Source organism: Colletotrichum gloeosporioides, assembly GCF_011800055.1.
Source record: "Colletotrichum gloeosporioides strain Lc1 chromosome Unknown consensus_71, whole genome shotgun sequence".
Classification (NCBI taxonomy): domain Eukaryota; kingdom Fungi; phylum Ascomycota; class Sordariomycetes; order Glomerellales; family Glomerellaceae; genus Colletotrichum; species Colletotrichum gloeosporioides.
The window spans coordinates 284,260-308,165 of NW_025544716.1; the positions used below are offsets into that span (position 1 = coordinate 284,260).

Here is a 23,906-nt window from a genome sequence, read left to right on the forward strand (position 1 = left end):
CACCTCTCCTCTCATCTGCAGTTTGCGCAGATCGTTCTTTCCCAGCTGATTGGTTGGGCGAGCTGAAGGCGACAAATCAAAGGCCGTTCTGCCGGATTTGAATGCTTTCGTCAAAGAGGCTGTTGTTGTAGTAGTCGGTAGTTACGTGGTGATGACTGCTGCTGCGAAGCCACGAGCCAATGAAGCATGTTTCCGGACTTGTGCAGAAGTGCTAGTGAGGAGCAAACCAGCTCTTCTGCGGTCGAGACACCTATGAGTGGCTGTTCAAACTGGACTTATTCATAGTGATGCCGCACTAGCAACTGCCGGCCAATAAGAGTTGGCTAGCCTTGAGAGCCGTGGTTGTGTTCTTGCCTTGGTTGTGCAAGTCTGGCGGCGATACCAGCCAACTATTCGTACGCTGCGCTGTGCTGGCGGTGCTGGCTGCGCTCGCTGGCGGTTGGACCGAATATGGAGCTTTCAGGCCGTGAAGGACCCTTCCCAAGAGAACTTTGTGGTCCGCCGTGGGCCGCGATGGCCGGTCATGCCGGGCCTGTCTCATCAGACTTCAGCACTATGTACGAGCGCGGCAAATGATGGACGGCCGTGGGTCGTTTGCTGCAAGTTGCAGACACCGGAGGCAGCGCTCAGTGAGGATTCAAAAGGACACAGTTGTTGTTACAATGCAGGCAGAGCCATACGGAAGACGACTGACTGGCAGTGGTTTCTTGCAGTGACTAGAATCCTCAGTGAATTCCCACTCTCATCAGGCTCAGCAAATTCCAGAAAAGGCCCATCGGCCTTGGGGTCCATCTCCGGGAGGCCCAGCGGGGCCCCCTTCGAGGCGCTGGCTTCGGTCAGAGTGGGTCTCGAGGCGGGTTCAATGAAGATTCGGTTTCCCTCTTGGACGGGGCTTCGATGCCGGCCAGTAACGGCCGCGAACGTGGTCATGGGTCGCACATGGGCCTGGGAGATTAGGAACGACCGTTTGAACGGACGAGCCAATAGCGACTTGTACGGCTAGAAAGTGGATTTGGGAATGCCAGGCTGGAAGCTGACTGGTCACTATCACGACTGGAGGGGAGCCTCCCCAGGCCGGGATGGACGCCGCAAAGCTGCGCTGGATGCGTGTAGTGCATGCATCTTGCAGCGAGAGGCTGCACGTCTGTGTGGCTCGGAGCGGTAAACGGGCAGAAATGGGAGGGTCTGGCCAGGCGGTGATTTGCTGGCAGGGCGAGGTGGGAATGCCTGAGGACATGATTGTGTGTCATTGTGGTGCAGCAGCGGCAGTGGTCGAGACAGTCATGTCGAATGTGTGGTGTGTGTGGTCCGTGAGGTGTTCAGCAAGCTGCCGCTGCGAGTGTCTGCGTCTGATGCGTCTGGTGCCAGGTGCTGAGCCAGTGGTGGCCGTGGTCTTGGGCGAAGGGTGAGCACTTGGTTGTCGGGCCTGCAGGCGACAGTCGACAGGCGAGCGTCCAGCAGCCTCGTAACGATGAGACTGGGGGTGAGGACGGGGCGGTGGACAGGGGTCCCCAGGCGCATGTTCCTGACGAGTGAGGCTGTCGACGATGGAGCCATGATGGATCATGATGTCGGAGGACCCATATAATTGTCTGCAGAGGGCTGATCTCGCCGGGCCAATAGGCAATTTCGGGCGTCCTGTTGTAGGATAGCGGCCGTGGTTCACGATGCAGTGTAGCATCGTCGTTTCCGCGGGCGGTTTGGCGGTTTCTCGAGGTAGTGACTGCTCACACTATGTGCCGTCGAAGAAGGCTTGGCTCCCTTTTGATGCCCCTTTTGCCTTGGTCAAGCCCACTCTGGTTTCTGAGGGTTGAGTCTTGATGCTCTTCCTGGCGTTGAATGTCACTGTGAGTTGGTGGTGTGGCGCGCCATGATGCCACTGTCAGGATCGAGAGGCGATGATTGGGTGAGAGGGTCAAGTCGATAATCTCGGCTTGAGGGTGCTGGAGGCTTCGATGGGGTTCTCTGCTCCTGCAACGAGGGGAGGAGACTGAGAGCGGCGTGACGAGCCAGTCCAGGCCGGGCCATGGGCACACATCGCAATGAAGGACGAGGAGACGGACGACGATCGATCTCGTAATCCTGGCGACAAGTCGGATTGCTCGGCTATGACCATTGATACAGGGCCAGGCCAGAAAAGATGGGATACGACGATGCGATGCGGCGAGTCTCGAGGGAAATTTTCTCGGTCGTCTTGCATGTTTGACGATGCGCCGGGCGCGGGACTCGGAAGCAGTGGCGCAAAGCAAACACGAGCAAAAGAACCACGGCCACGGTTCAGTTCACAGTCCAGCCGTCCAGCCAGCCCATGCCCGCCCTGACTGCATCGTGTGTTTTGGTGCGTTTAATGTTGAGTATGTTTTAGTGTTTTTGGGTCAGGGCAGGGCAGGGCAGCAGGCAGAGGCAGAGCGTGTTCCGTGTGTTTGTGTGCATGTCTGCGTCCTCGAGAAGCTCGCGCTTGCAGTGTCAAAACGCAAGACAGCATGTTTCTAGGAGAGTGTCGATGTTGCTGCTGACTGTCTGGCGGAATGGATCCGTTGTCTTTTGTCTTTGCGGTGATGCGTCAAGCGGCGGTCGATGCATATTCACAGTCACAGACACGCAGGCAGGCAGCAAGTCAGTGTCAGTCAGAGGGAAGGAAGGTTGACAGAGGCCGTGCTCCTTCCTTCCTTCCTTCCCGCCCGCAAAAAGAAGCAACCAACCATTCTCGAGGCCACGAGCCAATCAACGGCCGTTGTACCGCAGCGAAAAAGCAAGAAAGGGCAGGAGCGGTTGGCAGTTGGCAGGAGCAGGGAGGGCCGCAGTGTTTTGGGCGGGCAGGAACAGGAGGCAGGAGGCAGGAGTGGAGGCGCCAGTGCGAGGCAGGCAGGTGCAGGTGCAATGCGGTTGCAAGTGCGAGGCAAGGCAAAGGCACGGCAAGGCAAGTGCACCCACGCCATATGTGGCTGTGTGGCACAGAGGCGGGTGGTGGGTTCGCAAGAAAAAGAAAGTGCAGGTGCCAGGGGGTGGGCTCCTGCCGTCCATCCACTCACCACTGGATGAGTGTCGTGACCAGCACCTGCCACCCGTCAACCGCAAATCGCCACTGCCCACCTCCAACCTTCCTCTCTGTCTCGTGATCTCTCCTCTTCCTCCTCGCCCCCGCCACAAGCAGCAAACGAACGACACTGAAGCAGTGGCTGCCTGAGATCTGCCCATCATGCCCATCATGCCCACGAAAATGCCTCAGGCTGGATCTCCCCCGAACAAGCGGTCTGCACTGCGGGAAGTTGGAACTGCAACTGCATCGATCACGGATTAACGGATTCACGGGTGACGCTTGCCCCATTCAGCCTAGCGCATCTGTCAGATCTCATCGTCGAGCTCGACCACTGGTCCTGGTCCAGAGCCTGGTCCTTGCTTTCGAGATGCCTGCTTGCCTGCTTGCTTGTTGCTTTGCTTGGTTTTCACCCTCGACATATTGGAACCGTCCCGGCCTCTGCGACGATACTTTACTCCACGCGCTTTGCTCTGCCGGTTACACGTACTTGTACGGATACCAAGTATTGGCCGACCGCCCTGGCTAATACTCCTGCATCCCGAGCCTTAATACTCTCGAACCAAGACCAAGACTCAACCGCTGCGCTAATCCTCACACAGAACACAGAATACGGATACCTCCACGAAATCTCAAAAGACTCCAACCCCGTTTGCCCTGGCGAGCATCTCACCCTCTCCCACGCGCCAACTGTGTCCGCTACTGCAGAGGAGAAACACTGGCCAACCGCATTGGTCACCATCATCAGACGATTTGATGCGATGCCAGCCACTGCCGACAGCCTGCAGAACTCCGTGCCCTCTGCCATACCAGCCAGTGTTATCCGCCACACCAGCAATAACAATAGACGCAATAGGCAGAGACACTGAACCAACACGAAATCAGACTGACTGCTTGTACGGCGCACAGGTACACCGCGAACAAGAGCATACTGGACATGGGAAATCAAAGCACACCCATGCCCGGATCCCAAACACGCGACATCCAAGACTGTGGCTGCAACATCACCGACGGCACATAGCTGGGGCGGCGCCACTCTCGCGATGCTATTGCTCTTTTCGTTGCTCCTGCAGGACCACATTCTGACTACTCCCATGCATTTCCATGATCGACCATCAACTGATCCATGGACCATCTGAATTCCGACCTGCTCCAGCCGCTCGCCACGCCTCCAACGAACAGCAGCGGGACCCGGCAGATTGGCAACACAAGCAAACAAGCAGCACATCTCTCTGTGTCTCGGTCTCTCTGCCACCAACTACCCACATACTACAAGGAGGTCCTGGGAGAAATCGTGTTGTGAAACGGCCTTCCCCAAAGAGGGCCGCTCCTTCATCTGCAGCTGATCCCTCAATCTAGATGAGGCAAGATGCCGCTCCGTGTTCAAGACCATCGCTGTCTCCGTCCTCCGTCCTCCGTCTTGCCGGCAAGTACCCAGCCAATCGTCTCTGCCCGTATTCAGGGCGGCCAAACGCTGTCAAGCACTGGCTGCTATCTCCCCTCAGCTGAGGGAACGGGAATGATTTCATCGACGGTGATCGCTGGAGGTCGGGGTACGCTTGCTCGGCGTCCGAACGTCGGACACGTCCGAACCAATAACCGCCATATTGCTTTTTTCATCACCTCGCCTCGCAGTGTGCAGCGTGCTAGTACAGTTGCACCACAGACGCCCGTCGAGAATGTCTCCCTGCGTCCCCCGCAACGGCTGAATGAAGAGCTAGAAAATCGTGGCCTCATATCGAGCCACAACCGCCTCGCACTGAGCTGACTTGCTTGACTCGACCGGCATCTCAGCCAGTTGAAACTCACACCGCCTGAGGATGGGGAAATAACAAGCCCATCAGGAACGAGTCCCCAATCCAGCCAGTCCGGGGCCCGGAACCTCGTCAATCTGGCTATGCGTTGGATATTCCGTAGAAGGGCGTCGTCTGCCGCTACTAATCCTCTGGGTTTAGACTCATCGTCACGTCGCTGAAGCCACAACGCTGTCTGTGCTCTGAGACATGTCAACTGGAGACCATTCTCACGTGTGATTCGCTGAAGCAGCCTTCCTTCTTGGTTGGCTGGCTGTTCGACTTTCCGCTAGCCAACGGAGACATCACCATCGCTTGATGCCGATTGGTCATTCGAGCCTTTTGACGACAACCTCACAAATACCGCCGCGATATGTGTGCGCTGTGCCCCAGCATAGCACGCCCGCCACTCTCGGTTCTGCGCTTCCGGGAGACCGGCGTTGCGGCTTCATAGAGGAATGAGACTAGTAAGAACATCACGTTGAGGAATTCTGGTTGAGGAGGCGACCCGGAACAAGATGCCTGACATCAACCCGCTTTCTACACGATGCGGGCTGAGCATTCATGGGTATGTCGTGTCTTTCTCTGGATAAGACATTTTTGTCCCCAGGCAGGTGTGTAAGACCGGACTATCTGTTCCAAGCGACGGTAGCACAGCCAGTCGACCAGTCAGCCGTCCACAGCATCGGACTAGAGTCCGCATGTCTCGACAAAGACACAAGAGTCGACAGCGGAGTTTGCATTCTCACCCCGAGCAATACACATACATGTTCGCCTCGCTCACAACATGTGGCGCAGCGCGCCTGAGATTTCACGAATTCCACGATGATGCAGCAGCCTTGAACCAAAGATGAAGGACCCTTGCGATACTGACAGACCTGAGACCTGAGCAATCAAGGACTCGTGGCCCTGTCAAATGTCACATCGTAGCATGTTCCCCCACGGTCTCACTGACGAGGCGGGCCTGCGTTCCCGCACAAACTCCTGCATGAAGCAAGTCAGTCGGAATTTTCAATATCGCGGGCGCGGCATGCTTCGTGTGGACAGGGTTGATGAAGGCGACGGGCCACTCCAACTGTCCGATCAAGATCCAGCCTTGTCTTTTGCAGCAAGCTTGGACTCCCATGTGGTCCGACGCTGCTCGCAACGTACTTCAAACATGCGAGACCAGGCCAACCTGCCACTCACGGAGGCGATCTGTTCATGCGATCCCCAGGACTGTGTTGAACAAGCAAGCAAACCCGTCAGGGTGGATTGCGGCAAGGGCGCTTTCCTTGTTTGACGATGGCAATACCGTTTAGGTTCCTTGCATCCTTTGCCTTTCAATTCGAACATGGCTCTAGGTATCATGGCTACAACATTTGGCCAATATCATCGGCATTTTCCTATATTATAGGTGTTCCTAGCGGTGCAACCTTGTAAAATAAGCCGATCATATACGGTTCTTTAGCACTGGAACACAACTCAAGGCAAGGACCCAGCGCTCATCAAATCCTACCGCGACTCCCGGAAACCGCAGCTTGGTGTGTGAGGCAACGCAGATATACAACGTTTAGTTATCACATATCGCAACAAATTGCCTCGTGTTAGCAATGAAGCTTCGCCGAACCGACGGGCAATAAGGAAGCAAGCGGTACGCTAGTGATAACTGTAGGGCAGCGACAGGGGTTGACCGAAATCAACGGAGCGCCGCCGGTGAGATAGAACGTTCTTGGAATCAATACTGCAACCCTTGGACAGCGCCCGCCCCGTCCTGAACCACATGGCAATTTCGTTCTCCAGAAGCCAAGACCGAGCAACGGCCAGAACAAGCAGGAAGACCGTTGCTTGCCCTGTGACGCGATGGAGTTTGTTTCCTTTTCCTACTGATATCACAGACTCGTCACAGGCAAACCTCCATTCGGCTCTGCAAGCCACGGTCTCCCTGGGGCTGCTGCATCTAACAATTTGGCGCCCACGCGTGACACTATCAGCTTGCTTCTCTGCGCTGAGAGGATCGCAATTTGTGTTCGGTCGGCGCACTTACCAACGAGCCCCTTGCAAGCTGACCGAAGACGCAAACACGCTCAACCCGGCCTTGGCTGACGAAGGCCTCGACTGGCAGGGGTCCACACCGAGGCCGGGATGCCTCGGTACAACTCGCATCGTCTCAAAAAAAAAAACACCTCAGACTCCTTCTCATCAATCAGCGCCGGGGAGTCAAATTGTCCAGGTCAGGTGAGCGCGGCTGGGTCTTCCAATAGTGTCGCATTCCATCCCCTGCGCTAGCGGCAGCCCAGCGATCTGTGGTTGAGCACAAACGCTGCACTCAAGAGTTCACGGACTGCACGACGACGACTTCCAGTCAGTGACTCTTCTCACGAGACGAGGGAAGCATCCATCCCTGACGGGCCGTGTCATGGTCGATCCGTGCTCGTCGGGTTCCAGGAGGACAGGCGCCAATGCCACTGCCCGTCAACATTCCCAAGCGGCGTCTTGAGCATCATAGGGGTCTTGAGGGTCCGAGCAGATTGAGACCCGGTGACGACGAGGCGCTGCCAGAGCGCAAAAGTTCGGAAGAAAGACTGAGCGCCGCGATGGCCTAGAACTCTGCAGACTTACACGATTAAAGCTGTCGCGTCTATCTCGCGCACGACGGCATATCAGGCACGGGTCCTTCGTGAACCTGGCCAATCCATTCGGCACGCTTGCCACCCTGCACACGGGCAAACAAACCGTATCAACTGTCGCATTTCTATGGAACTAGCAAGGGCGTGTTGGTGTTGGTGATGGAGTTCGAGTGACTCAACTTCACACACGCACACGGACCTCTGTCTCCGGCGCCGAGGGAGCCGATCGCTGACGGGCGACTCCTTGGGAACTCTGATCCGCGCCGAGTTGGCCGGGGGTTTGACCGAGTTTACGTTCGCTGCGGAGCGTGGATGCTCCAAGTTGACAGAGTGTGAGTGGGTTTGACGGACACTGCACTCAATCGGGGACAACGTTCTTGCAAGTTGCGAGTCTTGGGGAGCGCCCAAGAATTCCCACATTCACGGCTACCTACGCACCGGCTAGTCCGGGTACTCTACTAAGGAGAATTCGACTGGATCATGGATGGATGCAAGGCAGCGCCTTACTTTGCCACCTCCAGCTTTACGAAGTACTTTTTTCTGTGCGTTCCGCAAGGGCTTCTCTGCAGCCCGCGCTTCCATGCGAGGGAGCTGGTGCCAGGCAAAGAAGCTCGACAAGGACATCCCGTCACGCCGATAGGGTTCTTTCGACGAGCATTGGCCCAGCAAAAACAGAGTGCCAAACGAAACACTTGTCAACGGAGAACCCAAAATAATTCGCCGTTGAGTGTTCGTTGCATCGGCCGCCCCACACGGAGACCATGTCCTTGGAAGCCGTGGGGAATAAAGGGGATAACAATCAATGTTGGCGATTCAAACATCAAGGACACAGCCTCGCAAAACTCCACACCGCCCTCGTATACGTGAGGCACGGCTCAATGTGAGAAGCTCCCTCAGGACCGTTTGGGATGCGATGAGAGGCAATGGGGTGACGATGCAACATTGGGCATGACGAGGAGCATCGATCATCGTGCGAGTCATCATCAACTTGGCGTAAATATCGCATCACTGGCACTCGGGCTGGTTCGCAGATCCGAATACATGCGTTCGCTTGATGGACATGCGTGGGATTCGCATTGTCCACCCGTTGTCTATCAGTTGATGAGAACACCCCCAGGAGCTGATGCGACGACGGGCCTACCGTGTTGTGTGGACGAACGACAAAGAGGGAAGGAGGGATTGGAGGAAGGCATCTCGATGGTTAGAGGATCTTCGCTCTCGCCGTGATCTCATACCCTGCATCACCGACCCGCTGGGATTCACAGGAACCAACTGAAGATGGAAAGCATCTGCTCGCCAACTCCCGCGATTCGACCGGCCCATGAACCGGACAGTCGTGCCAGTGTCTCGACACCCAGCGCCTTCGGACGGCCGTCAATCCATCATTGGATCCATCCCGCGCAGATCGTTGCGTCCCACCTTAGGCGCCGCGCATGTTCACCGGTCTGTGATTATGTCAAAGTCCATCAACAAACGGCGCTCAAACCGCCGTTCCAGAAAATCCTTCCGATCCATGAGGACGGCGCGCCTCAGCCCGTCAACATCAACAATCGGGAAGCTAAGAAAGCCCTACGAACGGCGCGCGGCGCACTACGGTGCGCGCCAGGGCCGTCCGCATGACCTCATCCCTTGCGTCAAGCGTGGTCACAACGGCCGTCTGGGTCTCGAGGTCTGTCATTGTCGTCCTCTCCCGAGACACCAATAACGTGAGATGGGAAATTGGCGTGACGCCAGAGAGAGAATCCCTTCAGGGTCCGAAGCCAAGCCCCAACATGTTACATTCCAAGGGACTCTCTTTCACCCCTTACTAAGTGCCTAACCCCCCTCAAGGGACCAGCGACACCTCTGACGAGGGATCGTCACTCGCTTCACTCTGCGAATGGGCCACGATGCAAGCTTGAGATGATCTGCACATTCTTTTCTTGGAAACCGGGCAAATGCTCTCCAAAATCTTGGACCAGGTACCTTCAGGGTCTACGCGGTCGAGCCAACCGGAAGAGTTGCAATCGCATGTTGCATCCCTCATTGCGCCAGCCCGCCCAACTGCCCCGCGATGCCCTAAACTTAATCATGTTCAGCCAGTCACGTTCTGGCACGAAGCAATCAAAAGTCACAGCGTCAGGGAAATGCCTCTGGGAAAGGCGCCCGCCTCGACCAACGACGATCGTCCGTGGATATTGCATCTTGTTTAATCACCGGCGACGCCTAACAGCGCACTTTGCACAGGGCAGGGCAGGGCAGGGCGGCAGAGTCAGGACTGAGGACACCCCCGAGAATTAACTCAGGATGTAAGGCGAGCCGTCTCGTCTCCAACGGCGGCGGACCCCCGGCGTCCCGTGTGCTGCTACTCAGTTGATTAAACGCATGTAGGAGAGTTGAACCCCTTCCCCGCCTGGCTCCGTTCGGCGCTCCCGGAACCAGACCACCGATCAAGGCCGGCCGTTGCACACGAACAACCCATCCACTGCCATCCCATCGGCCACCCGCATCGTACCACTGCCTGCACTGCGAGGCGGCCGTCCGGCGCAGTACGACAACGGCAATGCTGATCCCCTCGTGCCCAGCTTCAGCTTTGCCTCAGCCAACCAATTACCCGCTGTTCGAATTGGGAGTGGATGAGAGCAAAAACAAGGCTACGGTCGTGTTGCCGTCGTGGACCCCTAGCAATCGGGAACTTGCATTCCCACACCGTCCTGCGACTCCCGTCGTCGGGCGCCGCATTGTGCTACATGATGGCCTTTTGTGGTCTTTTTGCCTCAAGAATTCATAGAGCGTAATTTGCGCAATCTGCCTCGTCTAGAGAGGATACGGCGAAATAGTTCGCTTTGATGGGATGCTCAGGTTTTTTTCCTAAGGGCATTCACAACTACGCACTTAGACTTGTGACCACACCCGATGGGATCGTAAAGGACAATGGATGCACATTGAATAGAAGCTGAGCCAATCTACTGCACCCAACCATCCAAGATCCTCGACGCGCCCGTCATCCTCCCCCTCGTGTAACCGCAATCAACGCGTGTGTATACGGTGCCTCACACCTGAATCCTGCCGCGGGGAACACTCACCTGAAAGCTGCACCCCAATCTCGACGCGGGCCAACATCGAGGCCGCCCGTCCGTTCCCTCTTTGTGTACGTGATAAAAGTAGATGGGGCTGCCCCCAACGGCCGGACGACTGGATGGGTTACCGCCTCGCTAGCTCTCTGGAACCCGGGAGGTTGGAACGGAGGCAAACACGTACGTATGCAGCGACCAGGCAAACATGATCTTGTTCGTGCCCCTCGGCTGGAACAAGGCAGCAGCGGCAGCCGTTGGGAAATTTGGGGAGACGGCTTGTTTGTCATTTTCTGGGGCGCGAGCTTGCGTGCCGTAGCTTGCGAATCCTTTAAGCACGTCAGCCTCGCGTCCAGGCTGCAGCCGGAGCGTGCTAGTCAGGGATCTGTCATATGCGGATGCGTTAGGGAACCAACGTTCTGGACAAGAACGGCTTGCCGTATAGCTGAACGCGGTGCTCTCGTGGGAAGGAGGGCTTGATGCTGCTATTCATGGGTTCACGGAGAGAAAGAGACTGGCGTACGATGGCCCCCGAAGCACAGCATATTGGGAGGGCGTGGCCGGTTTAGACGCCGGGAAGCCAACGGCGAGGGGTTGGGGGTTTTCCTGCATGCAGCTCGCCGCGGGAATCATATTATGTTCCTTCATGCGGGGTGGGCGGCGTAGATGACTCCGAGGTCTGGCGTATCGCCTGCGTGCGAGTTTAGATCGTGCTTGGTTTTGTTATTACTATCTACATTGTGCATGTTGGTTCAATATTCACGACTTTGGGGTCGATGGATTTGCGGTGATGCATATGTGGCCCTCCCTTCGGCGACCTGAAGTAGGTCGTGGGGTCTTTTCACTGGGTACATGGAAGCTACAAGGATGTTCGATCATGGTCCAGTGCAGATAGACATTCGTGTTGCTCATGTGATGTAGGTCGGCTGCGCGATGGGCGGGGGGGTCTGGCATTGAGACCGTTGGGTGGCTGTGACCAACAAGGCCAGGCAGGATTGCTTGGGTTGAGATTCCCCGTTGCGCGGCATGGTGGTCTAGACCGAGTTGACTGTGCCTCATGCCGGCAGGTTGAGTGACACAACGCCGGGCGTGTGGACATGAGTTACATGAGCGAATATGTAAACACCCAGAGGACTCCACGATCAGAACCAGGAGACCGAAAGCCAGACGTCAGGTTGGTCACGATGACTCTTGGGGTCGAGCAACAGAGCTGGGGCATGCGCTTACAAGCTCACGGGCATCAGTTCTATCACATAGGTCCACTTAGACATAGACTTTCCCTGTCCGCGGGTCATCTCCTGCTGCCAAAAATTGATTGTATGTGTAGTAAAGGGAAGCTATTCAAGGGGCGATGGTAATTATCGTGAACTCGGATGAACCCCTCGGAAGCCTCATGCCGAAATTGTCCAAGAAGCATCACCGACCTACAGACGAAGATAATCCTGACATTCAAACGCATCTCTCGAGCGTCTCATCATGATCAGACCTCAGGGTTCTCAACACCAGAACCCCTATATCCCATCTCATCAGCTGGCCAGGCACACACGCCTACTCACAGCTCCGGCTCCCTCCAAGCCGCACAGCTCTCTCTCCATCGGATCGCATCAACCGACCGCTCTCCTCGGTTCCCATCCCGAAAACCCGAAGCGCTCTTGCCTCCATCCATTCGCGTTTATCCCACAGGCAGCCACCACTGTCCGTGAACATATTTGTCAAAACAAGGTACCAGGCCTCCATGGGCGAACATCTTCAAACGCCCCCCCCATTCATCTGTATATCCATCCATTTACATGTTTCGCCGCCAAAATTCGTAGTATCAAAGTCCCCGTGTCATCCTCATCCGTTCCCAACATCAGGCCGCGTTTGAGGGGCCGTGGGAAACAGACGCCCCGCGCACGGGAGAGGTTCGCTCACCTTGTCTGAAGAAATTAACTCACAAGGGTTTATCTACTGTAGTCGCTGCAGGACTCTTGGATTGAGGGTAAGGGGGTCAAAGTTCATCTTGCCTCAGGGATAGATCAACATCTCTTCGGAACACATACGCTGGTAGGGTCGTTATATCCAGACCTTTCCGTTATCAAAACACCACATCATCTGAATATATGAATAGTATCAGGGCATTGTCAAAATAGCTGACGACGACTACGACAAGTTTAGCAAAGGTACGTGAGCATTGTGGCAAGGACGAAAAAGAAGGAGGGTCTTGTAGGGATGGCGACGTGTCCCTGGAGAAAAACAAGAGCCCCTGAGAGTTAAACCTCAATGTATCCAGACAGCCACAAGAGCTTCGCTCTCCCCGACGCAGGATATGGGGTGGGTGATAACACCAGTCTACCACCTCATTAGAATGCACTCCGCATCTGCAACTCGCCCCAAGCAGTAAAGCCGGCGAAGGAAGCCACATCGTCGGGCATTCACAAGAACAGACGGGTTAAGGCCGCATATCACGATATCTCTCAAACACGGCTGCCTCGTAGCTTACGGGTGATATGCACACTGCAAAGCACATGCGCTTCAAGAGTGGACACGAGTTCGATGTCGCCATTGCTTCTACATCTAGAACCTCTAGAAGCCCGCCCCGCCAATGCAGCCCTGTAGCACCGCCTCAATAATAGCTGTTTTTCTCCTTCTCCCAATGACAAGATACGCCCTCCCCCGATCCGTTACTATACATAGCTTCTCTCTCCACCATGCCTTCCTTGACATCAGCACCAACAAAGACCCAACTGTACCTAACGCTTCGCCGGCGCAGACCTGGCCGTGAAGAAGGGGTGCTTCAGCGCGTCGGCTGGCTTGATCCGCTTCTCCGGGTTCAGCGTAAGGCAGTGCTCAAGCAGGTCGACGAAGTGGTTCAGGTCCCTGGTCTCGGCGTCGTTCATGCCCGCTGAAGCGGCGAAGAGGCGGGTGCGCAGGTCACGCGTCGGTTTAACGACGGGCAGGACCCTGGCGGTTGTCTGTGAGGCGCAGATATGTTAGTCTCGTCAATCTTTCAGTCCATTTACAAGAACGAGTGCGAACAAGGGTGCAGGGGTTAGGGAAGGGGCGTGGTAGCGGGGTCCTCAGCTGCCAGCTGCAAACTGTCACAGGTGACAAATCGATGGCAAATATGTTGGACCCTAGGTGCAGAGCGGGAGTAGGGAGACGAAACAGGGGCGAAGGAGCTTTGGCGGCAAAAGAGAGGATGGTGAGGCCGTGACAACAGTGTTGCTCGAGCTTCCACGCGCGTATGCATTCCTCCGAAGATGGGACTGACGTCTGGCTCCTCAACGTATCCTATTGCGGACCAGGACCAAGCAGTTCATGCGAGTCCGAACGGTCCGAAAAGGGTTGATTGGAAGTGGCCTGCGCAGGCCGTGGGCCACCGGGGCCCGCGTTCCGGGGCGCTCGGGCCTGAGATGCCGGCCCCAGATTGCTCAAAGTGGAGACATGCATACGCATGTGCAGCCGCGCCTCAGTGCTCAGCGCTTACAGCCGCACTCCGCCTCCAGGCTAAATCTCCTCGGTCCTGCAAAAATAGCATCGGGTGTGGTGGTTTGGCCGCGTGGGGAGGGCATGAAACATGCGTATGCACAGGCGTTGAGAATATGGGGAAAGGGGAAGGGTATGCAACAAGGAAATAGCAAACAGCAAACAGCGATCGATACGACGTACCTTTCCAAGAACCTTGTCTCTTTCCATGCTCACGAAGTTGCCCTGCTCGTCGAAGTGCATAGGCGCTAACTGTCCTCGCTTACACAACTTTGGCGTGATCTTTCCGCGGATCTCCATGATGGCCTTGAGCATCTGGTTGTTGCTGTCGCCGGCAAAGAGGATCTTGCCTGTGTACAACTCGTACAGAGTGCAGCCGATGGACCACATATCGATGCTGTAGTCGTAGGGCATTCCGAGAATGATCTCCGGTGCTCTGTAGAAGCGACTGACGAGGTACGGGGTGATTTCGTTGTGCGCCGTGGCAGCGTCGGATTTGTCGATACCTGTTCCCAGATCGCAAATCTTCAACACGTTACGACTTTCGTTGACCTGTGAGTAGTAAGCATTGTCTTCAAGTCTGGCTCCAAGACCGGGGGTTACTGACCAGGATATTGTCAGGCTTGAGATCGGCGTGGATAACGCTGCACTTCCGCATGTGTGCCAGACCGATGAAGATCTGATGAGCGTATGCCCGAGTCGCGACCAAGTTGATGCCGACGTTGTTGCCGAACTTCTTCAAGACCTCACGCAGGTTGAGACTGAGGTTCTCAAAAGCCATACACAGGTGACCCTTGTGGTCAAAGTGCCGCTCAAACTTGACGATGTGTTTACGGTTGTCCGGATCAGCGTCGTTGAGCTTCTGGAGAATGGCGATTTCGGTAAATCCACCCTTTCTCAGCGCGTCGTTGTTTCTCATGATCTTGATAGCAACGAGCTTTTTGTTCGTGATGTCCACTGCGCGAGCGACACCGGAGAACATACCCTTTCCGAGAGCCGACTGGACCTGGTAGCGCCCGTTGAGGATCTCACCAATGCGAAGCTTGTAGTATCCGTCCTTGTCATCGCCTTCGAGGATGGCGCCGTTGGACTGACCAAGCGCAGGCGAGGCCTTGGATTCGTCGACTGCGAGGACCTTTGAGGGCTTGGGAGCGGCGTACTTGTCATCGTCAAAGTCCTCGGCGAACATGTCGAAGTCATCGTCTTCCTCATCACCGGTTGGCTTCTTAGCGGGAGGTTCTTCGGGTTGCTCTTCAGGCTGGACTTCGGGCTGGGTCTCGAGCGCTTCGCCGTGCATGCCGACATTGCCATGGCGCCTTTCGTCACGCCTCTCGTCTTCCTTCATGTCCACTGTAGGGTCGTAGTCCGCAGCGGAGGGACCATCTTCCTCTGTAGCTTTACCACCTCCATGCGTGTTCATCAGATCCGTCTCGTTCAGGATGTCTATGGTACCCGGAGAGCTTCCATCTTGTGCTGGTGAACCAATTTCTGAACTCTTAGCGAGAGCAGCGTAGCTGGGCGGGGGCTTCTCACCTGAAATTGGCGTATCAACATCTCCGCCTGGCGTGCCCTGGCGTGCGGGTGTAGATACTGCTGATTTGTCTGAGGCATGCAAAGCATGCACAAGGAGCGGTGTAGCGGAGCTAGACTTAGCCAGGAGTTCATCTCGGCGTCGACGTCGGCGTTCAATCTCAGCCTCTTCATCAACAACCATGGGTTCCTCAAAATCTTGCTCGGGCTCGGCTTGTGCAGCTCTATGGGGTGACGTCAGCATGCGCGGTTCAAAAGACTTGTCCCGGGAAACGTACGGCTGATTCTGAGATGGTCCTGCACTACCGTTGCTTTGGTCTGCAGAGTCTTTCACAGGTTTAGCATCTCCTCTGGAAGCACGGAAATCCTTCCCTACAGCGCCCCCGTTCGTCGAGTAACCGTTTCGGGTGTCTCGGTCGCGGTGATCCTCGTACTTCAAGCCGCGGAACGAGTCCGAGAGGCGATCCCGTCCGCTGTCTCTTGAATAGCGATCATCGCGCCCGCGTTCGTTACGCTGGGGAGGGCGATATGGAGACCTAGTGCGATTACGCGCTCTCTTGTCGGGGTACCTGTCCCTCTCACGGTCACGGTCCCTCTCTCGCTCCCGATATCGGTCCCTGTCCCTGTCCCTTTCACGGCTCCGGTCTCTGTCGTGATCGTCGTAGGCGAGATTCGAGCCGCGCGAGGGCGGGCGGTCTAGGTCCTCATAGGAAACGCGACTGCGACGGTAATCATCGCGCGGGCCGTCCTCGTAATGCACGCGGAAGCGACGCGTGTCCTGTCGTCCTCCTCTGTCTCCACCGGCGTAGTCACGCTCGTCGCGGGAGCGCTTGAATCCGCGGAGCGGCGGCGACCGGCTGCGTCTCGATGACGACGAGTTGTAGTTGCTGGCGGTGTGGTGTCTTGGGTGGGAGTCGTGCTCGGGAGATTTGGAGGCCGAGAATCTACCTCGGGTTCTGTCTTGACGGTCAACACCGTTTCCTTCAAACTTCTTCGGCAGTGAAGTTGCCTTCAAATCCACAGCGTCATTCTCAATGATCTCGCCTTCGTCCGAACTCGACGCCATGTTTGTGCGGTGCTGTGTAGCGCAAGGAGCTCCCTCTTCTTTTCAAAAGTGTGTAGTACGTATTGTAAAGCAGGATCCGCCAGAGGGAAGGTTCCCCTAGGTCTTTTGCGCGCGCAGAAGCAGCAGCGACGTGTCAGCAGAGATCACTTGAAGATTGTATGTGCGGCAGGAATAGTTTGCGAACCGGATGTCTATGTCGACTCAGCTCATGGGGGATGGTTTGGGAGAAGCCAGACGACACGCAGTAGAGCCGGAGCAGAGCAGGATGGAAGAAAAGATGGGGGAAGTAGGAGCTGTTTGTATAATGCAACGCAGAGACGACAGAGGCAAGGGGTGTGTTGTTTTGTTTGTCGACGTAGCAGAGGTGGATTCAGCGATCAAGGGTCGAAACGGGTATTGTGGCCCTGGTTGCGCTGAAGATGCTGGTCGGCGGTCTGCTGGCTGGCTGGCTGTCTGCACTGCGCTGGGATGATGAAATGCGACGAGACGAATTTTGGTAGGCGACGAGACACGCCCGTCGGAGAAACCTGGGTGGCACGGAACAGACGTCAGGCGTGGAATGTTCCGAGGGGACCCGCAAAGGTGGGGAGATCACCTGTAATGGATAAGTGAATACCTAACTACCTCAAGTAAGATTATCGAGAAATCTATCGCTCTATCCGTGGACCCTTTGCCGCTGACCGATTTCTCCAGGAGGGGCATTTTTTACCCCACGCTCGACCTCTTCTGCGCCGCCGCGTCTTTCTCGTTTTCTCTCCCCGTTAGACTTTCTCGACATCGAAATCTGCGACGCCAGCCTTGCTACCCTCAGCACTCCACGCCCAAGTTGACCCACGTCCCAGATACCCACGACAACTCTTCAAAATGGGTGGCGCAAACCGCGAAGGTCAGTCTTTTGTTTCTGGTTCCGTGTTGCCTCTCTCTCGCATGCTGACAGACTCTCTGCAGGTGGCAAGGCCAAGCCTCTCAAGGCCGCGAAGAAGCAGAACAAGGATCTCGACGAGGATGATCTCGCCTTCCTCGAGAAGAAGCGCGCCGGTATGTTCCACCACGGAACGCCTCGATCGCGCAACCTGCTAACGACGGTACAGAGGAGAAGGCTCGCAAGGACATGGCCTCCAAGGCTGGCGGCAAGGGACCTCTGAACACCGGTGCCCAGGGCATCAAGAAGTCCGGCAAGAAATAAGCGGTGTCTGGTCATCCAAGGCGAGACAGGAGTTATCGCGAGGAGCCAGCCAGCAAGCGTGTTCTGCTTCCGACCAGACAGGCAGATTTTGCAGCAATTTTCCAGGCGGCTAGGCGGAGCGCATTCTTTTACATACCTACACGAGCATGCAATGAAATGATTAACGGACTCCTGCAAGTTTACTGCCAAAGAGAATAAACTCGAGCCGCCTGATGCGCTCCGGGGGTGCGTGGGGCATGGGTGATGCCAGCGCACGCCCGACATGTCTCTCATGCCTTGAAGTGCACAGCCAACACCACCTGAATCCTAGGGCAGTTTTGACTCGGTCGCGAGACTTGGGTTGACACAACATGCTTGAAAACCAAATGAACTGGGGGAGAGGGAATCTCGTATGTTTTTTTCCCATGGGACGGTTGTCTGGAGTTGGTTCCCGTCCCGCGTGCAGATGCTGATCCCTTTACCCACAAGACCCTTCGCACAGCACCCCTCGTCTCCATCCAGTGTCCGTCTCAGTGTGTCTCACGGCGCTGCACGCCTCTCGCGTCCAAAGATGGTGCCAAAGAAGAAGAAAAAACAGGGGAACTGCTCCGCCGCAGTGGGCAGTCTCACCGACGGACCGACCCATGGGCGGTGACCTGCTGCCCGGGTGTCCGCCCCTCCACTTGGCGCCAGCTGAGAGTCCCCGATCGGAGCACTTTCAACGGCCTCGGAGCCGCTCCGTTGCCATCGTTTTTTCAGCATGTGGAAATCCCAACAATTCCATCGCATCCCACCCGTTAAGGACCCGCCGCAAGGGAACATCACCACCACGTATAAGCCCACTCATCCGCGACAGCTCATGATGAACTTCAACCTTGCACAACATAGACTCACTGCTTTCATGTCGACTACTTCACACTCATTGTACACCAGACTGTAGATTTGTTTAATCTCAAAATCATCGCGCAAGATGACCGCAACCGCCGAGGACTCCGGTCTCAAAAACCGCAAACCAAACAACACCAGCAGCAACACCAATGACTCCCTTCTCGAGACAGTAGAACACAAAGCCGCAGCCCTCGAACACCAAATCGAGCGCGCCCTCCTCATCCTCTGGGACGACCTTCCCCACTGGCGCCGCGACAACGCCTTCATCATCTCCGGCTACCGCCCAGATTCAAACTCCTACCTCGGCTCCTTCAAAAGTCTGGGCTACCTCCACAACGAGTCCGTCAACATCTGGTCCCACCTCCTCGGCGCCGTCGCCTTCCTCTTCGGCGGGACGTTCCTGTACACCGTCATCGCCCCCCGCTATGAGTCCGCATCGGCCACCGACCTCTTCGTCTTCGCCTGCTTCTTCGCCGGCGCCGTGGCCTGCCTCGGCATGTCCGCCACTTACCATGCCCTCTGCAACCATTCGCCGGAGGTCGCGAAATGGGGCAACAAGCTGGATTACTCCGGCATCGTCTTTCTCATCGTCGGTAGCTACGTGCCTGCGCTGTACTACGGCTTCTTCTGCCACACCAACTTGATGAAGGTCTACCTTAGCACGGCAAGCCACCCATCCTCTTATATTAGTCACCGTAGACGCCTTCTCACATCTCACAGATTGTTCTCCTAGGCCTCGGGTGCGGCATGGTCTCTTGGCTCGAGCACTTCCGCACGCCTCAGTACCGCACCTTCCGCGCCTGCATGTTCGTCGCCCTCGGCACCTCAGGCGTCGTGCCCGTCATCCACGGCCTGACCGTGTACGGCCGGGCGGAAATGGAAAACCGCATGAGCCTGAGCTGGGTCGTCCTGCACGGCGCAATGTACATCTTTGGCGCGTTTCTGTACGCTGCCCGATGGCCTGAGCGGAGTTACCCTCGCACCTTTGACATCTGGGGCAGCTCGCACCAGATCTTCCACTTCTTCGTGGTCCTCGCAGCGGCGACGCATTTGTACGGCATGGCGAAGGCGTTTGACTACCACCACACTGTCATGGGGTCGCAGTGTTAAACCCGATAGAGTAAATGTGAAGATAGAAGTAATTGTGTAATAAAAGGGTATCATTTATGCTGAAGTCTAGCATTCTACGCCCAGGTCCATCACCCTCACCAGTCCTGAGGCCATAGCCATCGCAGCCCAACACGCGGTCTCTTGGTTCGGGTTCCACGCCATAGTCGTGACTCTCGTTAACGCTTCCGAGAGAACCGCCCTTGTCGGATCAGCGAAGTGTCCATCGCCCTCCTCCTGGCCGCCCTGCACGTCCGCATCCTCTTCTTCCTCCACTGCACCAGCCTTGGCTTTCCCCTTAGCTTTCCCCTTGGCCTTTCCCTTGCCTTTCTTGTCCTTCTTCTTGTTGGTTGCGACCTTGCTCTTCCATGTATCCACCTTAGGGTTGACATTGGGAACTGGGCGGAAGCCTTGCAAGATCCTCGACACGCCGCGGCATCCCTGCCCGTCGCCGTTCACTTGCTGGACCGATGGTGGCAGCCTCTCGCGCGGGATGTATGTGTGCTCCAACACCTTGATCTTGTGCCCAAAGTGATGCTTTGAAGCAAAGATCCTGTTCCCGGGATTCGCGGCCCAAACCGTTCCATCAAGGTATCCAACCAGCACGAACGGGTGATGCAGGCCCACCGCAAGACATGTGGGCAGCCTGTCCCCGTCCATGACCTTCCGCACCTGCGCCGCGTACCATCTCGAGTGGATGAACCCGACCGACGCGTTCAGCGGGTTTGCAGAGGGCACCGTACTAAAGAATCCTCTGAGATGATCGTTCCACTGCAGGAGGTTCGGCTGCGGGCTGATAGCGAAGCAGGGGAAGCTCGTCCTTTCGCAGGATGGGTCGGACAGGTCGACGAGAGTGGTGTAGCCGGCGATCGGGGTCGAGGCGACAAGATATGGGTTTGACGGGTAGGCTGTGTCGATGTGTATCACGTAGGTGGAATGCACGTCGTGACGGGAGAGGCAGACGCGCGGGGCGATGGACCAGAGGGTGAGAGAGCCGTCGGAGTGGCCTGTTACGATGCGGTTCGTGGTGACCCAGGCGAAGCAGGTTACTGTGACGTTTGTTTCCGAAGGGAGGCCCAGGGGTACGATCTCGTGTTCGAGCTTTGCTATTTGGTGTTAGAGTATGTTTCCGCCGAGGGAAAGAGTGACTTACTGAAGGAGTCTTGCTCATCATCGTTGATGTCTTTGACTGAGACGACATGGACTTGACCATCACCGCAGAGTAGTGCCATCAGACCTAGTGAGCCATCGTCCGTGAATGGGATGGGACACCACTTGATTCTCTTAACTCTTCCCCATTCCGAACAGACAGTCCGGGTCAGCTTTGCAGAGCGGTTCTGCGGGTATAGCATGCCGTTCTTGTCCGTCCGACCGTGGAGCTCCCACAGCTGTATAGTGCCCTTCTGCTCATCAACAGCATCCTCGGCATCGAGCTGCTGGTCAGTGTGCGGGCTGACAGCGAGCGCGAGAATCTGCGAGTCCCCTTCTCCTCTGAGAGCCCAGTCCATACTGATCACAAGGCCACCGACATCGAACATCCACCCAGCAACCTTCTCATCCTCCTCTCCTTCCATAGGCAGCCCGGATTCCGAAAGCACCAAGCATTCATGGGGCGCAATCTGCACCTCCTTCTGCTCCGGGTATGGTCCAAGAAGCATCTTCAACACGCCGTCAGGCTTCACCCTCCACTCCTCAGCCTCCTCACGACTCATCTCCCTCTCCGCGTCCGTCACTCCCTCCCCACCGCTCACCCTCGCAAACCACACTTTCGAGACTTCAGCCTGCTCCTCCAAATGCCCCTCCTCAAGCCAAGGACTCGACACAGGACAGGCATCGCCCCCAGGCACCTTGCTCGGCAAGACCCCATACGCCGCCCACCGACTCAACAACCACCCCGCAATCCCAATCGCCTCCTCATCGGGCCCGTAGAAGTAGTCCAAGATCTGATTCCTTTGGCCGCGCTTCAGCGCACCTGTGTAGTACCGCGTCGGGCGCCCGTCGGCGTGGTACTTCTCCAGCGCCGCCATGTCCGCCTGCCGTTTGCGCAGGCCGGCTGAGCTGGTGTACGCGGGGCGTTCGTCATCCTCGTCGTCGAAATCCCTGTTGCCTCCGTCAATTGCAAGCGACGACGGGTCTTCTGCCTCAAAGTCATCGTCGCCGCCGCCGTCGAGGTCCATGCGGTCGTCTTCATCGTCTTCCGGGTCAGGTGGGGGCGCCTCGAAATTGTCGTCATCGGGGTCCTCGTGGGCCTCGGGCGGCTCGCCGTCTGAGCCGTAGTCTATGACGGCTACGCGCCGCGTTTTGTTGCGGGGGCGCGTTCGCACCATTTCGGCGGTGAATGTGATTGAATTTGGTGTTGCTGGCTGAGAGTGAAAAAGATTCGCTTGAGGTGAAGTTTGATGCGTGAGGTGGGTGCACAGTGCGTGCAATACAGGCGAGCCTTACTAATATTTTTATTCAGGGGGACTCGGGCGCCTGACTTTTGCTCTTTGCTTGGGAGTGTACAGTGTTCGCGCTCTAATTGCGCGCACGGCCAGTCCGGGCAAACGGTGTCTTGAACATAATCTCGAAGTTTTGAGAAGTTCTTGTCCAGATGCGTCACGAGATTTTCCACTCAATGCAGTGACTGATGTTCATATCCGTTTGACCTCTTTCTTGTTTTCCACCAGTCTGTCACACTTCTCAACTACGAGCTTTCACCATGTATCAATGATTGTCATCTTCCTCATTCGAAGTGAGTTAGCAGTCTAGAGACTTTGGCTCCCTTCGTAAGCTCCATCTCACATAAGATTCATACTGCCAAATGAAGATTCGGCTCAGATTCTCTATCCAACAAATTTGAAAATGCCCGGCTCGTCAGTGGATAGAGGTTTTAGCTATGGCCATAGACGACTTTCGGCTTATACAATGCCTCTAGGTATTCCTCGTCGCCTTCATCAAGTATCTTGCCTGACGCTTCAAGTGTATCGTCCATCTTTTCGACAGTTGTAAAGCCTACAATGGGACTGCATACTCTTTTGTTGATCCATGCAAGCGCAACGTGGCTCATGGGCCATTTCTTACCTTCTGCGACCTCTGCAACCCGAGATATAATGCTGGTGTCAGGCTCAACGCGACCAAGAGCAAGGCCGAACTTGCTCTCAAACTCCTCTCTCTTACTCATCGAACGATCTGCGGTAGAGGGAAGACGAGTGAGGCAGCCTTTGCAAAGAGGAGACCACGGGATGAGCCCGATTCCCGTATCGTTACAGTACCGGATCATTTCCCTTTCTTCCTCTCTGTAGACCAGGTTGTAGCAATTCTGCATGCTAATGAATTTTGTCCAGCCATGGAGGTCTGCAACATGCTTGGGTAGCGCTACGTCAGTTTTGCTCGTAGGTACACCCCAGGAAACCATGACAACTTACTTGCATTCGAGCAAACTGGCATGCCCACATACTACTAGCACCTATGTAGCGCACTTTGCCTATCCGCACGAGATCGTCCAAGGCCTTCATCGTCTCTTCAATTGGCACGTCCGGATCAAAACGATGGACTTGCAGGACATCGATGTAAGCTGTATCCAGCCTGCGTAGCGACGCGTCGACGGCGTTGAAGATGGCCGCTCTCGAAAGTCCGAACATGTTCTGATAGTCTTTCGACTTCTCCACGGGCATCATGGCGTGCTGAACAGATTGGTCTTCACCAACAGCCCAGAAACACTTCGTAAGAAGAACAAGTTTCTCTCTCGGAATAGCATGCTTCTTGATAGCCTTTCCGATGAAGGTTTCTGACAATCCATTCGAATAGATATTTGCCGTGTCCCAGGTGTTGATGCCGCGGTCATATGCGGCTTTGAGAAGAGATATTGCTTCTTCTTCACCCAGAACCCATGGTCGAATGCCTGTAGGATCTCCAAAGCCAGCGCACCCAAGGATAGGAACAGAAACGCGCAAACCCGATCTGCCCAACTGTCGATATTCGCACTTCGTTGAACTCAGTGAGCTTTTTAAACTGATAGGAAGTGGCCTCTGTGATGCGCTCATGATGCTGTGGCGAGGACCAAATGTTCAATCTGCTCAGGTTTGTGTCATAGATTGATTGATGTCTTGGTATGGTATGTCGCGTGGGGGGCGTGTAACGACGTGATCTCTGAAAACAGAGTCAAATAGCTCTGGAAATTGTCATAACACCTCCAGTGACAGAACGAA

The 23,906-nt window shown here is 55.9% G+C and overlaps 5 protein-coding genes across 5 annotated transcripts; 2 read left to right on the top strand and 3 right to left on the bottom strand.

Annotated features, from left to right (window-relative positions):
* Positions 1-13,224: 13,224 nt before the first annotated feature.
* GCG54_00010272 (Serine/threonine-protein kinase prp4) lies at positions 13,225-16,556 on the bottom strand (the record flags this gene model as incomplete). Its single annotated transcript, XM_045410199.1, has 4 exons — positions 13,225-13,446; positions 14,144-14,512; positions 14,568-15,714; positions 15,769-16,556. 4 exons carry the CDS (start codon positions 16,554-16,556, stop codon positions 13,225-13,227), a joined length of 2,526 nt encoding a protein of 841 aa, XP_045260154.1.
* Positions 16,557-17,420: 864 nt separating this feature from the next.
* Positions 17,421-17,742, top strand: GCG54_00010273 (Translation machinery-associated protein 7; the record flags this gene model as incomplete). The annotated part of the gene is made up of 3 exons (XM_045410200.1): positions 17,421-17,442; positions 17,505-17,594; positions 17,648-17,742. 3 exons carry the CDS (start codon positions 17,421-17,423, stop codon positions 17,740-17,742), a joined length of 207 nt encoding a protein of 68 aa, XP_045260155.1.
* Positions 17,743-18,661: 919 nt separating this feature from the next.
* On the top strand, positions 18,662-19,719 carry GCG54_00010274 (ADIPOR-like receptor SPBC12C2.09c; the record flags this gene model as incomplete). Its single annotated transcript, XM_045410201.1, has 2 exons — positions 18,662-19,298; positions 19,343-19,719. Coding segments are annotated over 2 exons (1,014 nt in total), but the record flags the coding sequence as incomplete, so codon positions are not given.
* A 66-nt stretch (positions 19,720-19,785) lies between these two features.
* Positions 19,786-22,043, bottom strand: GCG54_00010275 (uncharacterized protein; the record flags this gene model as incomplete). Its single annotated transcript, XM_045410202.1, has 2 exons — positions 19,786-20,822; positions 20,870-22,043. The coding sequence occupies 2 exons, from the start codon at positions 22,041-22,043 to the stop codon at positions 19,786-19,788; spliced, it is 2,211 nt and encodes a 736-aa protein (XP_045260157.1).
* A 545-nt stretch (positions 22,044-22,588) lies between these two features.
* Positions 22,589-23,372, bottom strand: GCG54_00010276 (Aldo-keto reductase dtxS3; the record flags this gene model as incomplete). The annotated part of the gene is made up of 3 exons (XM_045410203.1): positions 22,589-22,710; positions 22,780-23,052; positions 23,156-23,372. 3 exons carry the CDS (start codon positions 23,370-23,372, stop codon positions 22,589-22,591), a joined length of 612 nt encoding a protein of 203 aa, XP_045260158.1.
* Positions 23,373-23,906: the final 534 nt, after the last annotated feature.